Raw genomic sequence first — 26,941 nt, 5'->3', positions numbered from 1 at the left:
CATCAGCATAGCCCAGGCCAAATGGGCGCATTTCATTTACGATACTTATGTATCCGCCACACTGTGCACTCACATCAGTCACCGTCCCCAGATGGGCCTGGTATAAAGCACAATAATACCCATGTGATAGCAGCATGTACCCCGGCGGGTAAGGGGACCACCCTAGCATTTACAGGTCATATAGAGCCTGAAATTCATCCTTTTCAGCATTAACGGGATCAGACAAACTTTTATCGTGTAAAGTCACAGCCCAAAATGAGATCTTAAGGGCTTATTCAGGATTGGATTTTTTTTTCATACCAGAAACAGCGCCACTCTTGTCCATGGGTTGTGTACGGTATTGCAGCTCATTCACTTATATTAGGCTGGGATTCCCACAATATGGCCGGCATTGTCTGAGGGACGTATTGTATATTCAGGCCATGGTAACCAATTCTCCATGATTGTCCCTAAAAAGGAACGTGCAATCTGCAAATCTCCGAGGCCCTGCAGGAATCTCCAGGAAATCGGTGATTATTGAAGGTTTCTCTTTTCCTGGCGTTTTTTGGAGGCACGGGGTGAAACGTTGAGGGGTATAAAATAGGGATGTTGAGGTCAGAAACCGTCATGGAGAAGAGCGGACTATAAGGTGGCATGGTCAGTGCAGAAAGTCACCGGATCTACCTCTACTGGGATGCCACCTTCAGAAAGATGGCAAGTACGAAGAAGGGGCAAATTGTGAGTGACCCTGTTCTGGGGGCACATTGGATATATAGGGGCTCCCCGTGACTGGCACATTGTGATTGCCCCCTTTAGAGGGAAGGACAGCGGACACACTACTGAAAAAAAAAACCAATGCGTGTGCATGGCATTTTCTGAAATCTCATAACTTTTGCTGGTACTGTAAAATTTGCACGATATAAGGCAGCAATGTGTGAACATGGCCTTTACTCACACACTGCTGCAGTGGATACTTCTGCCATATTTGCCGGCTCTAGGAAAAGCTCTCGGACAACCCTCGCCCTTCATCGTCAGCTTTCCCATAAACATCTTCTTTAGAAAAAAAACCCCACCAAAACTAGGCTTTAACCCTATAAATACCGGACGCCCCGATTGACCATTGACCTTCGCAATAACAGCAATAAAGGCATTAAGCCGCCGGTTAGTGCACAAAGAGTTTTCCAGAAACAAGTGCCAAGGAATGCCACAATACACAGATCCCAGGCCAGTCACATGCCAGGGCCGGTGCCAAGCTAGCATGTGCTCCACTTTCAGGGAGATCAGACGGCATCTGTGCTAATGACAGGAGGAGTCGTTACATTGGGTCACACAGCAGGATGCACCGGATGCCCTTGATGCCCAGGGCAAATGCAGCACATCCCCTGCGTCCAGCACCATGCCACTACCCACAATTCGGACCCCTTTGTCCATCTGATGCACAGATGTCTGAAGCTAGAACAAAAGTCTATGGAGAACGTCCATCAGTCTGCGGGAGAAATCTGCCACCTCATCTGTTACTATGTGGACTGTATCAGCAAGTGCCAGTCCTAATACCGAGAATTCAGCATTTATTATGGAAGAAGCCCCTCACCATATGGAGTACAGCAGGCCAGAAATGATAGCTAGGAGGAGGGGAGACCAGAAAGGATTTATATCAGGGACCCTCAATTATAACATTGCTGTCCTCCTACACACTGGGGTGCAGGTGTGACGCCATCCTCTGCACTCCCCATGGGGACAACACTTGACTTTATTTGCTGCACTGGAAGCGACTGTCAGACCCCAAATCCTCCACAAAGCGAGGAGTGGGGGAATGTGCTGCACAAAGTCTGCAAATGGAGTCAAAGGATTCGGAGCCTCTCAACCCTTATTAATACCAATTAATGTGGACATTCATGTTCTTAAGAGTAATTCCGCTAATAGTTTATAATAATCAGAATAATTCCGTAAATGCTTCATAGTTAAATGGTAGTAACATTCATAAAAATTCGAAAACATCATGGCCCGTATGTATTGTACAAAAATATAACTTATATAATGCTACTTATATGTATGAGAATATAATACTGCCCCTATGTACAGGAAGATAACTACTATAATACTGCCCCTATGTACAGGAATATAACTACGGTACTATAATACTGCTCCTATGTACAAGAATATAGCTACTATAATACTGCTCCTATGTATAGGAATATAACTACTATAATACTGCCCCTATGTACAAGAATATAACTACTATAATACTGCCCCCTATGTACAAGAATATAACTACTATAATACTGAGCCTATGTACAAGAATATAACTACTATAATACTGCTCCTATGTACAAGAATATAACTACTATAATACTGCTCCTATGTACAAGAATATAACTACTATAATACTGCTCCTATGTACAAGAATATAACTACTATAATACTGCTCCTATGTAAAAGAATATAACTACTATAATAATGCTCCTATGTACAAGAATATAACTACTATAATACTGCTCCTATGTACAAGAATATAACTACTATAATACTGCCCCTATGTACAAGAATATAACTAGTATAATACTGCTCCTATGTACAAAAATATGACTGCTATAATACTGCTCCTATGTACAAGAATATAACTACTATAATACTGCCCCTATGTACAAGAATATAACTACTATAATACTGCTCCTATGTACAAGAATATAACTACTATAATACTGCTCCTATGTACAAGAATATAACTACTATAACACTGCCTCCTATGTACAAGAATATAACTACTATAACACTGCCTCCTATGTACAAGAATGTAACTACTATAATACTGCCCCTATGTACAAGAATATAACTACTATAATACTGCCCCTATGTACAAGAATATAACTACTATAATACTGCTCCTATGTACAAGAATATAACTACTATAATACTGCCTCCTATGTACAAGAATATAACTACTATAACACTGCCTCCTATGTACAAGAATATAACTACTATAATACTGCTCCTATGTACAAGAATATAACTACTATAATACTGCCCCTATGTACAAGAATATAACTACTGTAATACTGCTCCTATGTACAAATATAAAATATTTCACAAATGAAATAATCCTTTACTCTGATGTTCTCTGTAATGTTTAAAATAATACAGAGAATAACTTTTTAGTAGAAATGATTATTCTTGCTCCATCATGTCTCCATAAAGCACTATTTTTCCAATATTTGTTATGTACAGGAGGTAACATTCTGGAGACAACACACAATGATTTTCTATATTATGATATTACTAAGTGCATAGATGCTTCTAGGGACTTTAGACCCTGCCGCTGCTTAGCTGCAGTCTTAGGCCTCTTTCACAGTTCCGTCTTCTGGTGTGCGTCGTTCTGCAGTAAAATGACGTATCGACGGACGTCACGAAAATAGTGAAAAACGTGTGTGACGCATCCAGTGTAATGACGGATGCGTCGCTGCCACAATTTCAATGGAGAAATTTCCGGGATTGAAATGTCCGGTCCAGGGAAGAGAGAGAGTTCTGCTTCCATTAGGCTGCTTTCACACTAGCGTCGGTACGGGGCTGTCGCGCTGTGTCGGCCCGACGTACCGACGCATACTGTGAAAATAATGCCCGACGTGGGCAGCGGAAGCAGTCTTACGACGCTTCCGCTACCCCATTGTAAGGTCCGGGGAGGAGGGGGCGGAGTTTCGGCCGCGCATGCGTAGTCGAAAATGGCGGTCTCGACGCACTAAAAAACGTTACATGTAACCGTTTTTGTGGCGGCGGTCCGCCAAAACACGACGAAACCGTCGCACGACGGATGCGACGTGTGGCAATACGTCGCAATGTGTCGGTAATGTTAGTCTATGCATCCTGCAGACAACTTTGCAGGATGCGTTTTTTCTCCTAAACGACGCATTGCGACGTGCAGCCAAAAACGCTAGTGTGAAAGTAGCCTTATAGCCGACGACGGACAGCGCTGGATCCGTCGCTGACCGATTTTCCGACGTGCAGAAAAAACGCTCCTCTGAACGTTTTCTCTCCACAACAGACCGCTATTTTCCGACGGATCCAATGCGTGACAGATGAAACGTGTGGCCATCCGTCACAATCCGTCGCTAATACAAGTCTATGGGAAAATGCAGGATCCTGCATTTTAAAAAAACAACGGATTTCGACATGAGACAAAAGACGGAAGTGTGAAAGAGGCCTTACAAATTAGTACAACTGGTTTTCATGGAAACAGCTTGGTATATATATATATATATATATATATATATATATATATATATATATATACACATTGATCAGGTGCAGGCTTGTCATCATGGAGATACTTTATAAGTTCTAAGTGACAACTGTGACCAGTGATCGTTATTCCCTGCACTTTCCTGTCCATTTACGTGGTGGAGGAGGCAGCAGTACTGCGGACAGTATGACAATGTGGCTGCATGTCAGGTGCAGGACAATAGGAAGAGGAGAGCAGTCTGTCAACACTATATGTTTCCATGGCTACAGACTACAAACAATCCCCAAGTGTAGTCAGATCCTGCAATCATGTTCTCCCTCCTCCATTAGATATTCTTCTACAGATTTTAGATTAGCAAGAATCCAAGGGGTAATGTTTCTCCTTGCGGAGACTGACATGTTAAGCCTGACATGCTGAGGTGAGGAGACTTTTAAGACTCAATTCTCCTCTGGGAAATTAAATATGCATATTGTCTCTTCACAGAGGAAGAGGACTAGAACTCTAGCGCCACCTATAGGAAGTAGCAATCCTACAAGTCAATTTTGTTCCTTTAACGAGCCTTGTCACATGACTTAGGGTAATAGCCAAACCAGATGTTCAATTTACAGACACTGTGTTTCGGGGTACTGCCCCTCATCAGTGCAAAGTGTGAGATTTGGTTTGGTTAGGTGGACAAACAAAGACTAGTGGAAAAGTTACACCATTTTTTTTATTTTAGATGTATTGGAGTATTGAAAATGAAATATAATGCACACCCCTTTACTTTTTACAGAATTGCCAATGTACTTTGAACGTGTGCCACCATTAGAAATTAGAATTGTAAGACTGGAGCTTAGATCTTGTTATCAACTTAAAGCTATTAGGAAGTGTCAAACAATACCAGGATCAACATTCTCAGTATAATATTTGGGGTGCAGGACTGGTTTGGTGTATGCGAGCAACATAAAAAAATTAACTTTTTGTTTTTACATGTCTGTTTGAAAGGAATGATTCAAGAGACACCCAAAAGAAAGAACACAGCGTATCCAAGTTATATTTTTATGTTTAGAGCCTCCCAAAGGAATTACAGGAACTTTTCTTCATGCCATCACCCCCTTAGCCTTTTACTGTCATTTCTCCTCCACCTCTCCCCTCCTGTACACTCTTCAGTGATCCCAGGAGGGGGGGGGGGGGTGAGGTGCAGGCAGTTTTCTTATTGTTACCACCCCTTTAACCAATAACAGCCTCTTACTTATCTCTTCCCAAGTTATCCTGTACAGTTTCAAATGACACTAAGGAACTTTCCCTCTTGCTATCTTCCTTTCACTGCCATTTCTCCCCCTCACTGTCACCAGTGATCCCAGAGGTGAAGGGGAAGGAACGTTTGTTCTTGCTATTATCCTTTTTCCTAATCACATCTTGTTACTTATCTCTTTCCCTTAACAGTCTCAAATGAAACCACTGAAGAAACAGAAACTTTTTTCCATGTCATCACCCCCTTTTATTTCTGTCACCAATGATCCCAAGGCAGGGATGAGGGGGCAAGAACTTCTGTTCTTGTTACCAGCGCTCTTATCAATTATAGCTTGTTACTTACGGTACTTTTTCCCTTGCACAGTCTCCAATGATAACAAGGAAGATACAGGAACTTTTTTTCATGCCATCAGCCCCTCATCATTTTACTGTTATCCCCCACAATCACCAATGAACCCAGGGGCAAGAGGGCAGGAGCTATTGTTCTTGTTAGCAACACTTTTACCAATCACAGCCTGTTACTTATCTCTTACCCTATACAATTTCCAATGATACCAGGGAAGATACAGGAACTTTTCTTCATACTATCACCCCATCATCCCTTTACTGTCAGTCTCGAGTAACACTAGTGGCGAAGAGGCCAGGAGCTTTTGTTCTTGTTACCACCCCTCTAAATAATCACAGTCTCCAATGATACCAGGGAAGATACAGGAGCTTTTCTTTTTGTTATCAACTCTCCCTTGGAGATTTTAGATCTCTTCAATAACTGCAAAATTGCATAAAGGAGGCCAAGACTGCAACATGTTGGGTGGCCTTTTCACAATGTACCAGACATCTACTTTAAGATTAATAAAGGATTTGGGAGTATAATTCATATTTATAATTTAGGTTTTATTTGTAAATGTACCAACTATAGCCATCAGCGATCTGTAGAAGCAGAAAAGTGCCATCTTTCCCCATGACCTTGCGAGGAAAAGAATATCTGCACCTCATCTGTATACTGCAGCATGGCAGGATGGCACCGTCTCTGTGCAAGGTTTTCACTTTTAAACATTTTGAAACACCTGGAAAGTTGCCCAGAGACTCTTGGCACTTGCATGCGGCTCAGGGGATTAAATGCGATCTATAAATCTTTTAAGCAGCAGGCCTCTTTGTCACACTCTAAAAAGGGTGCCGCGTTGTTCCACAGACGTGCGCCCCACGTCCTTCTTCTATCGTTTTATCGAGTGTTGAGGACCCAGGAGCCAATTCTTATTCACCAGTACAAAATGTATCACGGTAATAAATGAGCTGCTGTCCGGAGCGGTACAGAAAATGGGAATCACTCATGATCGCTGAGGGCGCAAGGGAACAGTGGGCCGCATGTATAAATGCATCATACCCGAAGCTTGACAGCGTTGCTCGATTACCTGTTGGCAATTTTTTATGCAACTTGTGCAGCTTCCAAGAAGGGTCTTAGCTAAAATGACGCACATCACATCTTAAAAAGGCTTCTGTCAAGTCGGGATAGTCATATATCAGTTATTCACTCTCTTTCCATGCTGGGAGATAATAACGGTAGTACAGCATCTGCACAGGTTGGCAATTGTACAAGAGAGCTCCCCCTGCTGGTTGCAACGATAGTAGAATGATTTTCTATGTATATGATCAATATATTGCACAGCACTGAGCAAAGTAATGAACGGACGGGCTACTTCCATTCTGGCTGTGATGAATCTGTCCCATTGTGTATCTTACGGCGGTGTCACTGAATGTCTCATGGTTTGTGTGCTGTCAGCACAATATCCGAGACGCTCATCAGCTCGCATTGTGTCGCTTTCCTCTGGAGCCTGTAAAGTCAGCAGCAGCTGCTGTAATAACCACTATGCATGCAGAGCAGAAGAGAAAGAGCCTCAGAAAGAACAGAAAGTGCCAAGAGACTAGGGGCTGTGCAATGTGGGCAGTGCCAAGAGACTAGGGGCTGTGCCATGTGGGCAGTGCCAACAGGCTAGGGGTTATGCCATGTGAGCAGTGCCAAGAGACTAGGGGCTATGCCATGTGGGCAGTGCCATGAGACTAGGGGCTATGTAATGTGGGCAGTGCTAAGAGGCTAGGGGCTATGCAATGTGGGCAGTGCCAAGATACTACGGGCTGTGCCATTTAGGCAGTGCCAAGAGACTAGAGGCTATGCCATGTGGTCAGTGCCAAGAGACTAGGGGCTGTAAGAAGGTACGGGGACCGTCACGTGCCTCCTTTCTCCTATACACCAAGTACATGTGTCACATGAGGCACCCTGGTAGTTCACTAATGTTTTATATAGTAATGTCATTGTTATATGTTGTATCCTAAAATGTGCATGTACTTGTATATATTTAGTTTAAGGACAGGATGAGTCAAACAAGTTAAACTATTGGGAGGAGTTAAAAAGAGGGATGGTGCAAAGCCTCTGGACTTAGGGAAGAAGACACTTCCTGCTCTGGGGCCAGAGTCGGGCAGGCTTGCCCAGGGTGCGACTTGTGCCATACTACGGGCAGAGGATCCCCGGTCGGGGGGATAAAGCTTGACGGGCAGCGTGGACAGACACTGGCTCGCCTGCATCTTCCCCAGGAGAACTACAGGGTTCGGGACCAGAATAGGAGCTGGTGCCATGCAACACACAAAGGCTTCAGGGAAAGTGCAGGAAATCCTGTCTTGGCTGCCCTGTATTCAGTAAAGTTTTACCGTTGGAGCAGAACTGTGAATTGTGGTGTTTCCTGAGAGCTCATCCCCTGCAACCGGAGTGATTGTGTGCTAAAGGGAACTGACTATACCGCAGGACTGGGACTTCACCTGTCTTTTTATGTGCAAGGTGCCGGGGTGCTCAGTGACTGTGACTTAGTAAACTCGCCAAGACTACCACCACCTGTCACCTTGTCACAGGGCTATGCCATGTGGGCAGTGGCAAGAGACCAGGGACTATGCCATGTGTGCAGCGCCAAGAGACTAGGGGCTATGCCATATGCTGAAAAAGAGCATGGACAGCACTGATCTAATGCTGCTTGGCAAAAATATATATAACTTAACATGTGGTGTATTAAGCCACTGCCACATCATGGCAAACCTCTAAGTGGGTCCTTATCGCCCTAACGGAGCAGAGCGCCGACCACTGCCACAGCAACAATTCACTAGCAGGGCGGACGGCCTGGTGCCTCACAGCGCCCATACTGCAAGACTGAGTCCTCATGACTCCAGACCACGCCGCCCCACCAGCACAAAACCACAGCAACAATGGCCGTCACACAGCACCCACACCAAATTAAAAGAGCATTGAAACTCACCCTCCTCAAGCTCTCCAGTGAGCCTAGGTGCTATGTCATGAGGGCAGTGCCAAGAGACTAGGGGCTATGTCATAAGGGCACCGAAGTGCTATGGCTTACATAACTCTTGGATAGACTGCATATTATTTCGGCGAGACCCGCTGACTGCGGGAAGGATGCAGCCATCGCTTACTAATGATCAATTGTTGCCCATGCACTGGGGCAGGAGACAGGGCCGCCATCAGGGCATTACTGCCGACTGGCGTATGGGGCCCAATCAGCAGAGGGGGCGCGCATCAGGCCCCGTCTCTTCTGCTTCGGGCTCCAGTGGCAGGATTCTGTTGGGGCACTAACTGAACCTGCGTCCGGCATGGCAATAGTTAAAGATGCCAGCCAATCGGAAGCTGGCGGCTGATGTCAGCGCGCACGCCGCCGGTGTATGACATCATTGTCATTCGCCGGCGAGTGCACGCTTGACACGCCAGGAAGGATCATCGCCGCAGGAGCACGGCCAGGTAAGGAGAAAGGTTTTGCTTTTCATTTTTATTGAAAGCAGCAAGCCGCAATATGTTTCAATGGCAGGATGGAGACTCAGGGGCAAGATGGGAGACACTGGGGCAGAATGGAGACAAGGGGCAGGATGGAGACGGGGGGCAGGATTGGAGACACGGGGGCAGAATGGAGAGAAGGGGCAGGATTGGAGACACTGGGCAGAATGGAGACAAGGGGCAGAATGGAGACAGGGCAGGATTGGAGACACGGGGCATAATGGAGACAGGGGCATAATTGGAGACAGACGGGGGCAGAATGGAGACACGGGGGGGCAGAATGGAGACGGGGCAGGATTGGAGACACGGGGCAGAATGGAGACAGGGGGGCAGAATGGAGACAGGGGGCAGAATTGGAGACACGGGGGCAGAATGGAGACGGGGCAGAATGGAGACGGGGCAGGATTGGAGACACGGGGCAGAATAGAGATGGGGTGCAGGGTTGGAGACACGGGGGCAAAATGGAGACACGACACGGGTCAGGATGGAGACACAGGGGGCAGGATGGAGACATGGTGCAGGATAGAGACAGATGGGGCAGGAATATGGGGCAGCATGGAGACAGATGGGGCAGGATGGAGACAGATGGTGCAGGTCCAGGCCAGCGTCAGCACCCGGCGTACCCGGGCAAGTGCCAGGGCCCTGAGCAGGCGGGGGGGCCCACTCGCTGTCGGGGACACCTGCACACTATGGGGGCTCGTTGTGTCTGTGCTACTGCAGACACCGGCGAGTGGGCCCCTATGCTTGATCAGGGTCCCGGCACTTGTGATAGTTACCTCTACCAGCTCCACCGCTGTGGCGTTAGATGACTGTGACGTTCAGGTCAGAGGGCGTGATGACGTCACGTCTGTGCGCCCTCTGCTTGAGCAGTCACAGTTCAGAGAGCTGGAAGATGCTGCTGAGGAGTCCGGAGCAGAGCAGCAGCAGCCAGCGATGAGAGGTGAGTATTTAATTTTTTTTATGTTTGTAGCATTATATATGGGGACCATCATACACTGGAGCATCATGTATGGGGCTCATAATACACTGGAGCATCATACATGGAGCCCATTAAACACTGGAGCATCATATATGGGCCCATCATACTCTGGAGCATCATATATGGGGTCAATTATATACGGTCATGGTATGGGTACATCATACACTGGAGAATTATATATGGGGCCCATTATATGGGAACTATTCTATATGGAGCATTATATGGGGCCCATTAGTACACAAAAGAGAAGAAACAGACCAGGTCTATGTAAACAGGGATCACCACACTAAAACCAATAATGCAAATGTAAAACACAACTTTATTCAGGAAACAACAATACAGATAGCAAACCACATGTAATTCTAAAAACATTTAAAAAGGCATGTTATTGCCATGTGTACAAGCCCACAATAGGGAATGTAGCCCGCACAGAACTGACAATATATGCACATATACAGAGGCTATCTCAATGTGACCCTTCCTGTATAGACAGCATAGCCCTATATCGTAAGCAACCAAATTACACAAAAAATATATATAGTATATACGTACACAAGAATATGTGCATAAACATATAAAGGCTACACTAAGGGTTAGTAAGAAATTCCATGTCACAACCCCACAAAATATATAAGTGAATAAATAGGGCCTGACCCCCTCACTAGGAGCAAAGATATAAATACATGGCTGATGAAATAAATAAAAACGCCACGTGAAGCTACACTACACCAAAGTATGGTACAAGAACGCTGAGGAAAAAGTTGGCCCAGCGATAAACAGAGATTATAGCCACTTGATGGCCAGTAACCTTATAGTTACCAGTAGTGTTATAGCCTGAGATATTCAAATAGCGTATGCCGCTAGGCAGAGTCCAGATGCGGGCTACACAACAGCCCAACGCGTATCGCCACCAGCCGGTGGCTTCGTCAGCCCTGACCCCTGACGAAGCCACCGGCTGGTGGCGATACGCGTTGGGCTGTTGTGTAGCCCGCATCTGGACTCTGCCTAGCGGCATACGCTATTTGAGTATCTCAGGCTATAACACTACTGGTAACTATAAGGTTACTGGCCATCAAGTGGCTATATTCTCTGTTTATCGCTGGGCCAACTTTTTCCTCAGCGTTCTTGTACCATACTTTGGTGTAGTGTAGCTTCACGTGGCGTTTTTATTTATTTCATCAGCCATGTATTTATATCTTTGCTCCTAGTGAGGGGGTCAGGCCCTATTTATTCACTTATATATTTTGTGGGGTTGTGACATGGAATTTCTTACTAACCCTTAGTATAGCCTTTATATGTATATGCACATATTCTTGTGTACGTATATACTATATATATTTTTTGTGTAATTTGGTTGCTTACGATATAGGGCTATGCTGTCTATACAGGAAGGGTCACATTGAGATAGCCTCTGTATATGTGCATATATTGTGAGTTCTGTGCGGGCTACATGCCCTATTGTGGGCTTGTACACATGGCAATAACATGCCTTTTTAAATGTTTTTAGAATTACATGTGGTTTGCTATCTGTATTGTTGTTTCCTGAATAAAGTTGTGTTTTACATTTGCATTATTGGTTTTAGTGTGGTGATCCCTGTTTACATAGACCTGGTGTTTCTTCTCTTTTGTGTACTATTGGTCCATTTTTCAGGTCTGAGTGTGATCCCACAATCCGTGGTGCCCCCTCATAGTTACTTTGGTACATTATATGGGGCCCATCATATACTGTATGGAGCATTATGTGATGCTTATTATACTATATATGGAGCATTATTTGGCGCTCATTATACTGTATGGATCAATATATGGGGCTCATTATACTCTATGGGGCCCATCCTATACTGTATGGAGCATTATATGGGGCCCGCTATATATGGAGCAATATATGGGGCCCATCATACACGAGCATTATATGGAGCCCATCATATACTGTATGGAACATTATATGGGACCCATTATGTATGGAGAAATATATGGGGCCCATTATACAGTACGGAGTAATACATGGGGCTCATTATACTGTATGGAGCAATATATGGGGCCTATTATATACTGTATGGAGCAATATATGGGGCTCATTATTCTGTATGGAGCAATATATGTGGCTCATTATACTGTACGGAGCACTATATGAGGTCTATTATTCTGTATTGATAAATATATGGGGCTCATTATTCTATATGGAGCATTATATGGGACCTATTATTCTGAATGGAGCAATATATGGTGCCCATAATACTGTACGGAGCAATATATGTGGCTCATTGTACTGTATGGAGCATTGCATGGGGTCCATTATTCTGTATGGAGCAATATATGTTGCTCATTATTCTGTATGGCGCAATATGTGGGGCTCATTATGTATGGAGCATTATGTGGTGCCCATAATACTGTATGGAGCAATATATGGGGCACTTTATTCTGTATGGAGCACTATGTGGTGCCCATAATACTGTAAGGAGCAATATATGGGGCACATTATTCTGCATGGAGCATTATGTGATGCCCATAATACTGTATGGAGGACTATACTTTCCGGTTTCTGACCTATTGAAGAATTTACAATAGATATCACTCATGTAATGTAAAAAGTGAAATCTTTGGCAATGTACTATACCTATAATTCTCTGCTGTAACTGTGCATTATGAATTGTGATATGTGTTAAAGGGGCCCACTGAGACTCTTTTGCACAGGGCCCACGAAAACCTGGAGCCGGCCCTGGTGCAGGATCTTGGGGCAGGATGGAGACAGATGGGGCAGGATCATGGGGCAGGATGGATAGGATGAGGGCAGATGGAGCAGGATCATGGGGCAAATGGGGCAGGATCATGGGACAGATGGGACAGGATCAAGGGATAGATGGGGCAGGATGGGGAGATCAAATGGGGCAGGATGGATACTCATGAGGGCAGGATGGGAGAACATATGCCTACTGAAGTCAGGAACAAGACACACTGGGGCCAGGATGAGGGATATTATTACAATAGGGGCTAAATAAGGAATATTATTACTGCAGTGATGTATTTATTTTATTTTTTGAGGACACTGTTAAAAGGAAGAGGCGGTCCTGTTACTGTGCAGAGCGATATTGTCACCTTTTTTTCTTCATCTTGTGTAGTTTAGAATTTGGGAAAAAAATAAGTAATGTGTTCTGCATGCGGTGCTCTAGATAACTTTGTTATTTCCTGCAGAGACAAGCCCTGGCTGAAAGAAGAGTTGGCAGTCTGTGCTGGATGAAGATGGAAAGCGAAAATGAAGGATTTCACCTAGAGACGTCACTGGTGAGTCAGTGTGTTAACTGTACACTGACACTATACACTGTATACTATATACAGCGGTCCTGTGTACAATGTCACCAGTGATCACTGTATTACCTTTACACTACACACTATATACAGAGCTCCTGTGTATAATGTCACCGGTGATCACTGTATTACCTGTACACTGAAACTATATACAGAGCTCCTGTGTATAGTGTCACCGGTGATCACTGTATTACCTGTACACAGACACTTCATACTAAGTACAGATCTCCTGTGTATAATGGCACTGGTGATTACTGTATTACCTGTACACTGACACTATACAATGTATACTATGTACAGAGCACCTGTGTATAATAGCACTTATGGTAATATTAGTATTGTGGGGTTTTTTTTATTACTGATCAGTCTTGTAGTATTCAGTCACTATGTGGTGGTAATATGTTGTCCGGCCATGGTGTGGGGGTATTTGTTCCTTGTATGTGCTATTATTTGGTCACCAAGTGGTGCTAATATGTGGTCTGGACATGGTGCGGTGATGTTTGTCCCTTGTATGTGATATTATTCGGTCACTCTGATGGTAATATGTGATCTTATCATGGTGTGGCAGTATTTGTTCCTTGTATGTGGTATTATAGGTCACTATGTGGTGGTAATATGTGATTCGGTCATGGTCGGTGGTATTTGTCCCTTGTATGTGATATTATTGGTCATTTTAAACAATGAAAAATAAATATATACCTAAATTGTATTAGATATTTTAACAAATGTTTAATGGGTTAGAGTAGAGTAGAGCCCGGCCAAAAGAGTATATCTTATTGTGATGGTGGCTTAAAAAATCTTTTGGCCAAAACAAAAGCTGCTAGCTATATGTGTGATCTGGTGATGGGAACTGTTAATGTGTGATTGGTGAGAAGTGGAGTTTTTCCAAGAGAGAGTGGTGGGACTGTGGACAGTTCGATGGGTGGAGGGGGGGGCTGGGGTGGAGCCTGGGTGAAGTCTCAAGGGCACCCCGAAAATTTTACCAGTATGGGGCCCCGAAATTTGTAGTGGCAGCCCTGGCAGGAGCTATAAATATGTTCATCCGGATCTTCCAGGATCTTCCAGCGCAGTGAAGAATGACACTTGTGTAGGAAGAGCACAAGCTTAGAAACTTGTGTGGAAATGCATTCTCAGACTGATGTCAGGTTTTAGAAAACTGTCCACCCTACGTGTTGGGGGGGGGGGGTCCTGGGACAATATGCTCATTACATAACGCCCCCTTGTTAGGACTCTCCCCACTCATCAGCTGCAGGTAAACCGGGCAGTAAAATTTCAGTTTCCCCACAGCGCCACCACAGGGGGAAAGAAGCATTACACAGCGTCTATTCAGATCAATAAGATGTTTGTGTAATGCTGGATAGGCGGGTCCTCCAGAGCCAGAGGTGCTCTCTAGAAATGGTCTGAACTGTGACCAAGAGATGAGGATCCTGAACAGAGAAGATCACTAGTCTTTACTATTCTTTCCACAAGTCTATGATTTACATAAGGAGAAACGCTATAAATCTCCATAGATGCGAGCGGAGGCTCAGAGACTTCTGGGAATCACAAGCACGCAGACCCCATATAGAGCCATCCATAACTCGGGTGTTAAATTCTTCCATGAAAGGAAGCCCCCAGAGGCCCATCACACATTGGATCTATGGAAATGTGTACAAAACCTGGCAAAGATTGAGAAATGCTGCAGATAACCCACCATTGTCTTAAAGGGGTTGTTCACTACTTACAGTGGCATGTAAAAGTCTGGGCACCCCCAGGTCAAAATTACTCATTTCCTTTGTATTTTAGGCCAATATATCTACTATATAATTGTCTAAGGGTCACTTCCATCTGTCTGTCTGTCTGTCTGTCACGGATATTCATTGGTCGCGGCCTCTGTCTGTCATGGAAATCCAAGTCGCTGATTGGTCGTGGCAAAAAGCCCACGACCAATCAGCAACGGGCACAGTCCGGCGGCAACATGGCCGCTCCATACTCCCCTCCAGTTAGCGCTCACACAGGGTTAATGCCAGCGTTAATGGACCGCGGTGTAACGCACTCAATTAACGCAGCTATTAACCCTGTGTGACCAACTTTTTACTATTGATGCTGCCTATGCAGCATCAATTGTAAAAAGATCTGTTACAAATAATAATAATAATAATAAAAAAAAAAAGGTTATTCTCACCCTCTGACGTGGCACGGTGTCCTCGGCAGTGCAAGCGGCAGGCTCCGGTGCCAAGGATGCTATGCGAGAAGGACCTGCCATGACGTCGTGGTCATGTGACCGCGACGTCATCACAGGTCCTGCGCGAGAAGGATGTAGTATATTGCCCAGCCACGTAGTATATTGCCCAGTCATGTGGTATATTGCCCAGTAACGTAGTATATTGCTCAGTGACGTAAAATAAAAAATAAACATATACTCACCTTCCAAAGTGCCGTTGAAGTCCTGGCGCCTGTGTACGGTGCACGCGGCAGCTTCCGGTCCCAGGGTTGGTATGAGCGCAGGACCTGTGATGACGTCACGGTCACATGACTATGCATAGGCAGCATCAATAGTAAAAAGTTGGTCACAGGGTTAATAGCTGCGTTAATGGAGTGCGTTACACCGCGGTCTATTAACGCTGGCATTAACCCTGTGTGAGCGCTGACTGGAGGGAAGTATGGAGCGGGCACTGACTGCGGGGAGGAAGGAGCGGCCATGTTGCCGCCGGACTGTGCCCGTTGCTGATTGGTCATGGGCTTTTTGCCACGACCAAAAAGCGACTTGGATTTCCATGACAGACAGAGGCCGCGACCAATGAATATCTGTGACAGACAGACAGACGGAAGTGACCATTAGACAATTATATAGTAGATATATATATTTTTTTAAATCTTTTACATTTTCCTAGCTGCAGCGTGGGCCCTAGTTCAACACCAACAAGGAAAATGTGTCATCTGTATCTTTACGCCTTTTAGATCATTTCATCTTTAACTTGCTTAACTGTTCACAATACCGGTAATTTTGACAAGGGGTGATCAAACTTTTACATGTCAATGTACAGTACAGACCAAACGTTTGGACACACCTTCTCATTTAAAGATTATTCTGTGTTTTCATGACTATGAAAATTGTACATTCACACTGAAGGCATCAAAACTATGAATTAACACATGTGGAATTATATTCTTAACAAAAAAGTGTGAAACAACTGAAATTATGTCTTATATTCTAGGTTCTTCAAAGTAGCCACCTTTTGCTTTGATGACTGCTTTGCACACTCTTGGCATTCTCTTGATGAGCTTCAAGAGGTAGTCACCGGGAATGGTCTTCCAACAATCTTGAAGGAGTTCCCAGAGATGCTTAGCACTTGTTGGCCCTTTTGCCTTCACTCTGCGGTCCAGCTCACCCCAAACCATCTCGATTGGGTTCAGGTCTGGTGACTGTGGAGGCCAGGTCATCTGGCGTAGCACCCCATCACTCTCCTTCTTGGTCAGATAGCCCTTACACAGACTGGAGGTGTGTTTGGGGTCATTGTCCTGTTGAAAAATAAATGATGGTCCAACTAAACGCAAAAAATCTTTAAATGAGAAGGTGTGTCCAAACTTTTGGTCTGTACTATATGTGATATATACGAACAGTGGGGCGAGGGGTTTGACACTTGTGTCCCCCCATGATCAGCTGGATGTGAAGTAGATGTGATTTGAGCTGCAGTACCAAGAACGACCACTACAAAATGTACAGTGCTGTGCTGTTCTGCCCCATCAGCCACCGCTTACCATATTCTCCAAAATGCTGATTGGTGCTGGTGCCAGGTGTCGGACCCCCAACGTTTTTTATTGATTGCCCTTCCTAATGATAGGTCATCAGAATCTAAGTAGTGGACAGCCCCTATAAGAATTAAAACATTAATAAATGTTATTTTTATCTTAAAAAATGGGTGTGCCTATGGTAGAGTGGGGGCGTGGCTTATCGTATTTTATGAATTTTCAAATGAAGTCAGGCTGAGACCCCCAAAACCGGAACTGCTCCCACTATAATGGATCGGGGTCATCTGTGCAGAATATTTGCAGGGCCATCATATTTCTACAAAGTCTAAAAAAAAAGTGAGTTCCCCGAGTAAGTGATTGCGTGGGGGTAGAGAACTCATTTATTCTGATGGTTGGTGGCGGTCTGACCACACAAACAAAAGCCCCTTCAGATTGAGTTTATTGTGAAGAGCAGGCTCAGCATTTCCCATCCACTATTGTAGACTGAGTAAAAGGGAGAGGCTCCTGCTGCAGCCGGAACTGGCATGATAACCTCCAGAGGTATGGCACGTAGACAACAGGACGGATTATAGGAGGATGAGGAAGGGACTGCTGGATGTTACTCTTCCTCTCAATGTGATTTGGGGTCTTGAAGGAGATGTTTATGGATAAGACCAAGAATAAGGAGAAATAAAAAATACAAAACGCTTTCTTGCATATTTGTGTCTAATATTCATCCTCCATGCCCCTCTGATAACAATGGCGGTAATGTCAGGGGCTCCCTGTGCTGCCAATTTACAGCCATATTTTTTCTCCATTTTTGCAGAAATATCTCCTGTAATGAAGCACAGCGAGGCGCCCGGCGCAGACTAAACATTTACAGAAAATCTCCGGATCAGAAGATGCAAATATTATAAACCTCGGCTCGATTTATCCAGAAATGTACAAACACGTCCCAGTCCACTAATAGCATCCACTGGTGACGCCACCCACGGGGCAGCGGGAGCCACAAATCTCCGTGTCGCACTGCGGGGCCCACGCTGCAGCTAAGAAAAGCAAGAGTGTGCCCCTATATTAGGGTGTGAATATTTTTGATGATCTGATGCATAAAAAGATAAATAAAGCAACTGTAAAAAGTAATTTTGATTAAAAATTTACTGAGCATTACGGCTCCATGATTACAGGTTACGTCCTGTGTCCTCTTCTCATCAGAGGCAGGATTATAGTGACAGGTAACAGCTCTATACACAGAATCCTCCAGTCACAATTGGTCTGTATGTATGTATGTGTATATATATACAGTACAGACCAAAAGTTTGCACACACCTTCTCATGTAAACATTTTTCTGTATTTTCATGACTATGAAAATTGTACATTCACACTGAAGGCATCAAAACTATGAATTAACACGTGGAATTATATACTTAACAAAAAAGTGTGAAACAACTGAAAATGTCTTATATTCTAGGTTCTTCAAAGTAGCCACATTTTGCTTTGATGACTGCTTTGCACACTCTTGGCATTCTCTTGATGAGCTTCAAGAGGTAGTCACCGGAAATGGTCTTCCAACAATCTTGAAGGAGTTCCCAGAGATGCTTAGCACTTGTTGGCCCTTTTGCCTTCACTCTGCGGTCCAGCTCACCCCAAACCATCTCGATTGGGTTCAGGTCTGGTGACTGTGGAGGCCAGGTCATCTGGTGTAGCACCCCATCACTCTCCTTCTTGGTCAAATAGCCCTTACACAGCCTGGGGTGTGTTTGGGGTCATTGTCCTGTTGAAAAATAAATGATGGTCCAGCTAAACGCAAACCAGATGGAATAGCATGCCGCTGCAAGATGCTGTGGTAGCCATGCTGGTTCAGTATGCCTTCAATTTTGAATAAATCCCCAACAGTGTCACCAGCAAAGCACCCCCACACCATCACACCTCCTCCTCCATGCTTCACGGTGGGAACCAGGCATGTAGAGTCCGTCCATTCACCTTTTCTGCGTCGCACAAAGACACGGTGGTTGGAACCAAAGATCTCAAATTTGGACTCATCAGACCAAAGCACAGATTTCCACTGGTCTAATGTCCATTCCTTGTGTCCTTTAGCCCAAACAAGACTCTTCTGCTTGTTGCCTGTCCTTACCAGTGGTTTCCTAGCAGCTATTTTACCATGAAGGCCCGCTGCACAAAGTCTCCTCTTAACAGTTGTTGTAGAGATGTGTCTGCTGCTAGAACTCTGTGTGGCATTGACCTGGTCTCTGATCTGAGCTGCTGTTAACCTGCGATTTCTGAGGCTGGTGTCTCGGATAAACTTAACCTCAGAAGCAGAGGTGACTCTTGGTCTTCCTTTCCTGGGGCGGTCCTCATGTGAGCCAGTTTCTTTGTAGCGCTTGATGGTTTTTGCCACTGCACTTGGGGACACTTTCAAAGTTTTCCCAATTTTTCAGACTGACTGACCTTCATTTCTTAAAGTAATGATGGCCACTCGTTTTTCTTTACTTAGCTGCTTTTTTCTTGCCATAATACAAATTCTAACAGTTTATTCAGTAGGACTATCAGCTGTGTATCCTCCAGACTTCTGCACAACACAACTGATGGTCCCAACCCCATTTATAAGGCAAGTAATCCCACTTATTAAACCTGACAGGGCACACCTGTGAAGTGAAAACCATTCCTGGTGACTACCTCATGAAGCTCATCAAGAGAATGCCAAGAGTGTGTAAAGCAGCCATCAAAGCAAAAGGTGGCTACTTTGAAGAACCTAGAATATAAGACATATTTTCAGTTGTTTCACACCTTTTTGTTAAGTATATAATTCCACATGTGTTAATTCATAGTTTTGATGCCTTCAGTGTGAATGTACAATTTTCTTAATCATGAAAATACAGAAAAATCTTTAAATGAGAAAGTGTGTCCAAACTTTTGGTCTGTACAGTATATATATATATATATATATATATATATATATATATATATATATATATATACTTTATACTTAGCGTCAAAACTTGATTTAAGCAATAGGTAATTTTCTGACGACATGTCCCTTAAATCAGTACATATCTCGTATATACTGTAATGGGGTTCTCCAACAATGTGATGTTCAATTTTTACCAATTCGTTCCCTGGTGTTGCTGATATAAGCAGCTGTCGGATGCATGTAGCGTGCATGTCCTCCTGTCACTTACAACTTATGGGGGGACATAGGACCCCTATATAATGGGTGACAAGTCCTCCTGATTTTCCAGCAGTCTACCACTGGATTTTCCCCATCACCTCCCTTAGAGAGAGCGGTGCCATGTTGTGTGGCAGCTGCTGATCTCCGGTCAATAATTATAACCGTGCTCATCAGAGCCAATAATTAAAGCTCCAGGAGCTGTCAAGCAATATGGGGACCGCACCTTGTAGACATCAGGGTCATTGTGGCAACAGGTGACCAATAAATCATTGAGATCAGATGAATTTGGGGAAAAAAGATCAATTCTAGTGATGAGTAAATATACTCGTTACTCGAGATTTCCCGAGCATGCTCGGGGGCCCTCCGAGTATTTTTTAGTGCTCGGAGATTTAGTTTTTCTTGCCGCAGCTGAATGATTTATGGTACATCTGTTAGCCAGCTTGATTAAATGTGGGGATTCTGTAGCAATCAGGCAATCCCCACATGTACTTATGCTGGCTAACAGATGTAAATCATTCAGCTTCGGCAAGAAAAACTAAATCTCCGAGCACTAAAAAATACTCGGAGGACCCCCGAGCATGCTCGGGAAATCTCGAGTAACGAGTATATTCGCTCATCACTAATCATTTCTAATTAAAATATGGTCAGTTTCTCCTAGATTGCAAGGGGTCCTGTGTGCAAACAGAGTCCCCTCCAACAGCTCATCATGATGTACCCCCCTATATACATACACATATATGGTCTCTCAGCCAGACAATGATTACTGACTCAGTCACCAGTGATGTCACTGATCATCACCCCCATATATTACTGGATACTCCATTCGGTCTCACATTATATATCTGCCACACAACACTCTGCGGTGCACACGATTATAGCAAATGACGAGGCCCATATATATATATATATATATATATATATATATATATATATATATATATATATATATATATATATATATATATATATATATATATATAAATAAATAAATAAATATGGCTGCCGAGGAAAGTGCCGCTGTAGGAAAAATGGTCAGCTGCAGCTTTAAGACCTTGGTGGGTATGTGGCTGTCACCCAGGAGCAGCAGCGCTCTACTAGAGGGTCACCACGAACACATATACTATATATACAGACGTGCACACACACATATACTATATATACAGACGTGCACACACACATATACTATAAATACACAGACGTGCACACACACACTATATATACAGATGCGCACACACTATATATACAGATGTGCACACACTATATATACAGATGTGCACACACTATATACAGATGTGCACACATATACTATATACACAGACATGCACACACTGTATACAGATATGCACACACTATATATACAGACGTGCACACACTATATACAGATATGCACAAACTATATACAGATATGCATACATTATATATACAGACGCACACACACACTATATACATACATGCACACACTATATATAGACGTGCACACACTATATATACAGATGTGCACATACTATATATACAGACGTGCACACACTATATATACAGACGTGCACACACTATATATACAGACGTGCACACACTATATATACAGATATGCACACACTATATATACAGATATGCATACATTATATATACAAACGCACACACACTATATACATACATGCACATACTATATATGCAGACGTGCACACACTATATATACAGATATGCATACATTATATATACAGACGTGCACACACTATATACAGATATGCACAAACTATATACAGATATGCATACATTATATATACAAACGCACACACACACTATATACATACATGCACACACTATATATAGACGTGCACACACTATATATACAGATGTGCACATACTATATATACAGACGTGCACACACTATATATACAGACGTGCACACACTATATATACAGATATGCACACACTATATATACAGATATGCATACATTATATATACAGACGCACACACACTATATACAGATATGCATACATTATATATACAGACGCACACACACTATATACATACATGCACACACTATATATACAGACGTGCACACACTATATATACAGATATGCATACATTATATATACAGACGCACACACACTATATACAGATATGCATACATTATATATACAGACGCACACACACTATATACAGACGCACACACACACTATATACATACATGCACATACTATATATGCAGACGTGCACACACTATATATACAGATATGCATACATTATATATACAAACGCACACACACTATATACATACATGCACATACTATATATGCAGACGTGCACACACTATATATACAGATATGCATACATTATATATACAGACGCACACACACTATATACAGATATGCATACATTATATATACAGACGCACACACACTATATATACAGATATGCATACATTATATATACAGACGCACACACACTATATACATACATGCACACACTATATATACAGACGTGCACACACTATATATACAGATATGCATACATTATATATACAGACGCACACACACTATATACATACATGCACATACTATATATGCAGACGTGCACACACTATATATACAGATATGCATACATTATATATACAGACGCACACACACTATATACATACATGCACACACTATATATACAGACGTGCACACACTATATATACAGATATGCATACATTATATATACAGACGCACACACACTATATACATACATGCACATACTATATATGCAGACGTGCACACACTATATATACAGATATGCATACATTATATATACAGACGCACACACACTATATACAGATATGCATACATTATATATACAGACGTGCACACATTATATATACATTATTTCTATAGATTTCTGATAACTGGAAGGCAGAAATAATCACTTACTGCAGATGCATATCTGCTGCTGTCCTCAGCATCACACAGGATATATCCACTGATGATGTCATTACAGAGGACACACTTACATTGGTTTGCTGGAATGAAGGTTGTAACCCCTTGCCTGCCAGGCAGACCCAAGCAATGACAGGCCTGCTGCATGATGCCTTGGGAAGTGAATGGTTAAAGCTGACATTTCTAAGCCAACCCCTAATCCGCCATTACTATGCCATAGTGCCCATAGGTATGGCTAATTTGTAGCAATGCAGGGGTTAAATGCATGAGAACTGGGCAGAGGGGGTTACAGTGTGCAGCACAATAGCCCACCCCTCCTGGCCATCAGTCTGTGTTAGTGTCATTGTGTATGTGCTGGGTGCATGCAGAGGGACAGGGGATGAGGAGGTGGGCAGTGTGCTTGGGGGGTCCTCTGCCATCCCCCCTGCATGTGCCTGCTCTAGCCACAGCCACAATGAATGGAGTCTGATCCTGACATTGCTACATTGTACACTCCCCCCTTCTGCAAGCAGCAGGCACAGCAGGGAGGGGGTCTCCTACCTCATTCTGCAGGCTTCCTCTCAGCTCCTGCTCCTTAAGATGGGCTCTGCTTGTGGATGTGGAGCTGACAGCTTTGCTGTGAGATTAGAGGCTGATCTCCTGTGTGACTGGGGACTGCTGATCATGCATCTGCTGCTGGCTGCAGGAGGCTGGATGCTCATGGACTGTCCTTGGTGGCCTGGCTGTGCTGATACTCTCACTCCAGGCTGCCGTGAAGCTCATGTTTGGGTCCAGGCTAGCTGCAGAGATGCTCCTTCCCGGCTGACAGCTGTTTCTGAAGTCCTGCCATCTTTTTTTTGAGGTGAGGTTGCTGCAGCAGTAAAGATACAAAGACAACTGATCTCTACTGCCCGCTAGTGGCAACCCTTTGCAACTGCAGGGACTAGAATCTCTAACTGGGGCTTCACTTCATAGCCCCCTCCCTTCAGCTGTCACTTACCCCTTCCTCTATTGCACCCCAGGTCCAGACACATGCAGCCCCAGCAAGACTATCACTCGTATGGAACTTCTGCAGAACCTCTTAGGAGTTTGATCGTTTCTGCAGTAGAATAGAACTTTCCTCACTTCATTCTGTCAAACCTGTGACAATCTAGAAACAATTACTGCAGTATAATAATGACAGATGCATGTTTGTGTGAGAAAAAATGATCCCTGGGCCTTTTCCTGTGTGGTTAGTTCAGATAATGAGGTTTATTCACACATCACACGTCAGTCTGCAGCGTGCACCATACAAGTGCATCATAGAAGTGTGGAACTATGAATTAATCCAGAAGGGAACTGGATACATAGTCACAGTAAACAATGTTTGTGTTTGTTTGCACTCTCACCCCTATAATTCTTCACTTTCAACTACCCCCCCCCCCCCAATCCCTACATCTAGTCGCTATAGAGTTAAGTCCTCTTTTTGTCAGAAGAGGCAATTTGCATACATCTAGTAAGGAACTGTTCATCTCTTCCTCGATTCTCCCCCTAGATCTCACGTCCTCCTCTGATCTGTTCCTCAACACACAATCCTCTGTCTCCAAACACAGGCAGCCCCCTCATGCCCTCTCCTGCTCCAACCTAACACTATCTCTGCTCCTTCTCACTGCTGGTGATATCTCTCCAAATCCTGGTCCTCCTCACCACATTCCCACAGTCATTTCTACCTCCCACTCACGCTCTATCACAAACTTCCGTAACCTCTCTAACCTTATACCCATTCACCCAGCCCAGCTTCCCCAGTCCCTCTAACAGGAGCACTATGGAACGCTCGTTCTGTCTGCAACAAGCTTTGCTACATCCTTGATCTTTTCATTACTCACAAACTTTCCTTCCTCGCCATCACCGAAACCTGGCTCACCCCTTCTGACACAGACTCTCCTGCTGCACTTTTGCATGGTGGATTCCACCTTTCCCACACCCCAGAGGTGTATCTAGGGGTGGGCAGCCAGCATGAGCCCTGCCTAATGTGGCGGTCCGCAGTGTCTCCCCCGGCGGCTGCATTTTGCCGCCCCCCGGACTGAGAGTCAGCTGTTCTCTGTGCCGACTGTCAAGCTGACAACCGGCACAGAAGCTGCAGTGTGCCGGCTCCCAGGGATCAATTGTACTTGCGTCTTACAGAAGTGAGTACAATTGAGGCTCTGACCACCAGGTGAGAGCGACACCAGCAGCGTGATCATGTCATGTGATCACGCTGCTAACGTCACTCCCCGGCACTCCAGAGCCAGAGACTCAGATCGGTGGTAAGTGCTCCAGTGGAGCCGAAGACACCGAAGGTGCGGGGGGGGGGGAGATTTAATGTGAGTAGGGATAGGGGGGATTTATTGTATGGGGGGAGAATTTGAGTGGGGATGGGGGAATTTATTGTGTGGGGGGAGAATTGGAGTAGGGATGGGGGAGCCCTGGCTCACATCACAAACTTGGCTTCTCCAGCGATGCTCTAGAAGTACTGATCGCTTATGGAGGAAAACTCGCACACCAGAAGATTTCATTCACTTCAAATTTATGTTAATAACCTATAATGCTGCCCTTCACCTCCCCAAACAGACCTACTACACCACCCTGATCTCCTCACTATCCAACAACCCCAAGAAACTTTTCGACACCTTTGACTCCCTTCTCAGGCCAAAAGCACAAGCCCCTATCACAGACATTTGTGCTGATGACCTGGCCTCCCACTTTATAGAGAAAATAGATAATATCTGTCAGGAAATCCGCTCCTAGCCACCAAGTTCAGTGACGCCCATCCCTCCCTGCATCTCCCCTGGCTCATTCTCCACATTCGATCCCATCACAGAAGTCTCCAAGCTCCTCTCTTCTCCTCGTCTTACTACATGCACTACTGACCCCATTCCCTCACATCTCCTCCAGTCTCTCTCCTTTCGTCACAACTCACCTAACTACAATCTTTAATCTCTCCCTCTCCTCGGGCATTTTCCCATCCTCCTTCAAACACTATCATTACTCCATTATTAAAGAAACCCTCTCTCAATCCATCCTGCACCAACAACTACAGACCATTCTCCAATCTCCCCTTCATCTCTAAACTCTTGGAGCGCCTAGTGTACTCCCAGCTTACCCGTTACCTCTCCACTCACTCCCTCCTAGACCCTTCACAGTCCGGTTTCCACCCCCTATATTCGACAGAAACTGCATTCATCAAGGTGACCAACGACCTTCTGACAGCAAAATGTAATGGTGACCACTCTCTGCTCATTCTTTTCAACCTTTCTGCAGCTTTCGACACTGTTGACCACCCTCTCCTACTCTCTAGGCTCCAGTCACTAGGCATTAAGGGCACTGCTCTCTCCTGGTTCTCCTCCTATCTTTCTGACAGCTCCTTCAGCGTTCTGTTCACTGGCTCCACGTCATATCTTTTTCCTCTCGCTGTCGTGGTACCTCAGTGCTCAGTCCTTGGCCCCCTTCTCTTCTCCCTGTACACGGCCCCAATTACACCATGTTCCAATTATGCAAATTACATTTTTCTCTGATTTTCCTAAATGGTTGGTGCAAATGACAGTCAGTCTAATAAAAGTCTAATAAAAGCCTTATAGTATACATCGAATTTT

General features: G+C 44.2%; 1 protein-coding gene and 1 long non-coding RNA gene across 6 annotated transcripts in view; one reads left to right on the top strand and one right to left on the bottom strand.

The window, feature by feature from the left end:
• The window catches only part of LOC143782311 (uncharacterized), a 46,748-nt gene extending 28,364 nt beyond the window's left edge, over positions 1 to 18,384 (top strand). For both annotated transcript variants that reach the window (XR_013216930.1, XR_013216931.1), the window contains exon 4: positions 18,092 to 18,384. This is a non-coding gene — a long non-coding RNA (uncharacterized LOC143782311). The remainder of the gene's footprint in view (positions 1 to 18,091) is intronic.
• Positions 1 to 24,201, bottom strand: part of EVL (Enah/Vasp-like) — a 164,263-nt gene extending 140,062 nt beyond the window's left edge. For 2 of the 4 annotated variants that reach the window (XM_077269451.1, XM_077269492.1), the window contains exon 1: positions 23,892 to 24,201. In XM_077269451.1, coding sequence (XP_077125566.1) covers positions 23,892 to 23,896 — 5 coding nt within the window. In that variant the 5' untranslated portion in view covers positions 23,897 to 24,201. Of the gene's footprint in view, positions 1 to 23,345; positions 23,869 to 23,891 lie in introns of those variants that run through there. The other 2 variants (XM_077269476.1, XM_077269422.1) reach the window with 2 other exon arrangements.
• Positions 24,202 to 26,941: the final 2,740 nt, after the last annotated feature.

Source organism: Ranitomeya variabilis, chromosome 1 (assembly GCF_051348905.1).
Source record: "Ranitomeya variabilis isolate aRanVar5 chromosome 1, aRanVar5.hap1, whole genome shotgun sequence".
Classification (NCBI taxonomy): Eukaryota; Metazoa; Chordata; class Amphibia; order Anura; family Dendrobatidae; genus Ranitomeya; species Ranitomeya variabilis.
This window is presented reverse-complemented; position numbering and strand designations above follow the sequence as displayed.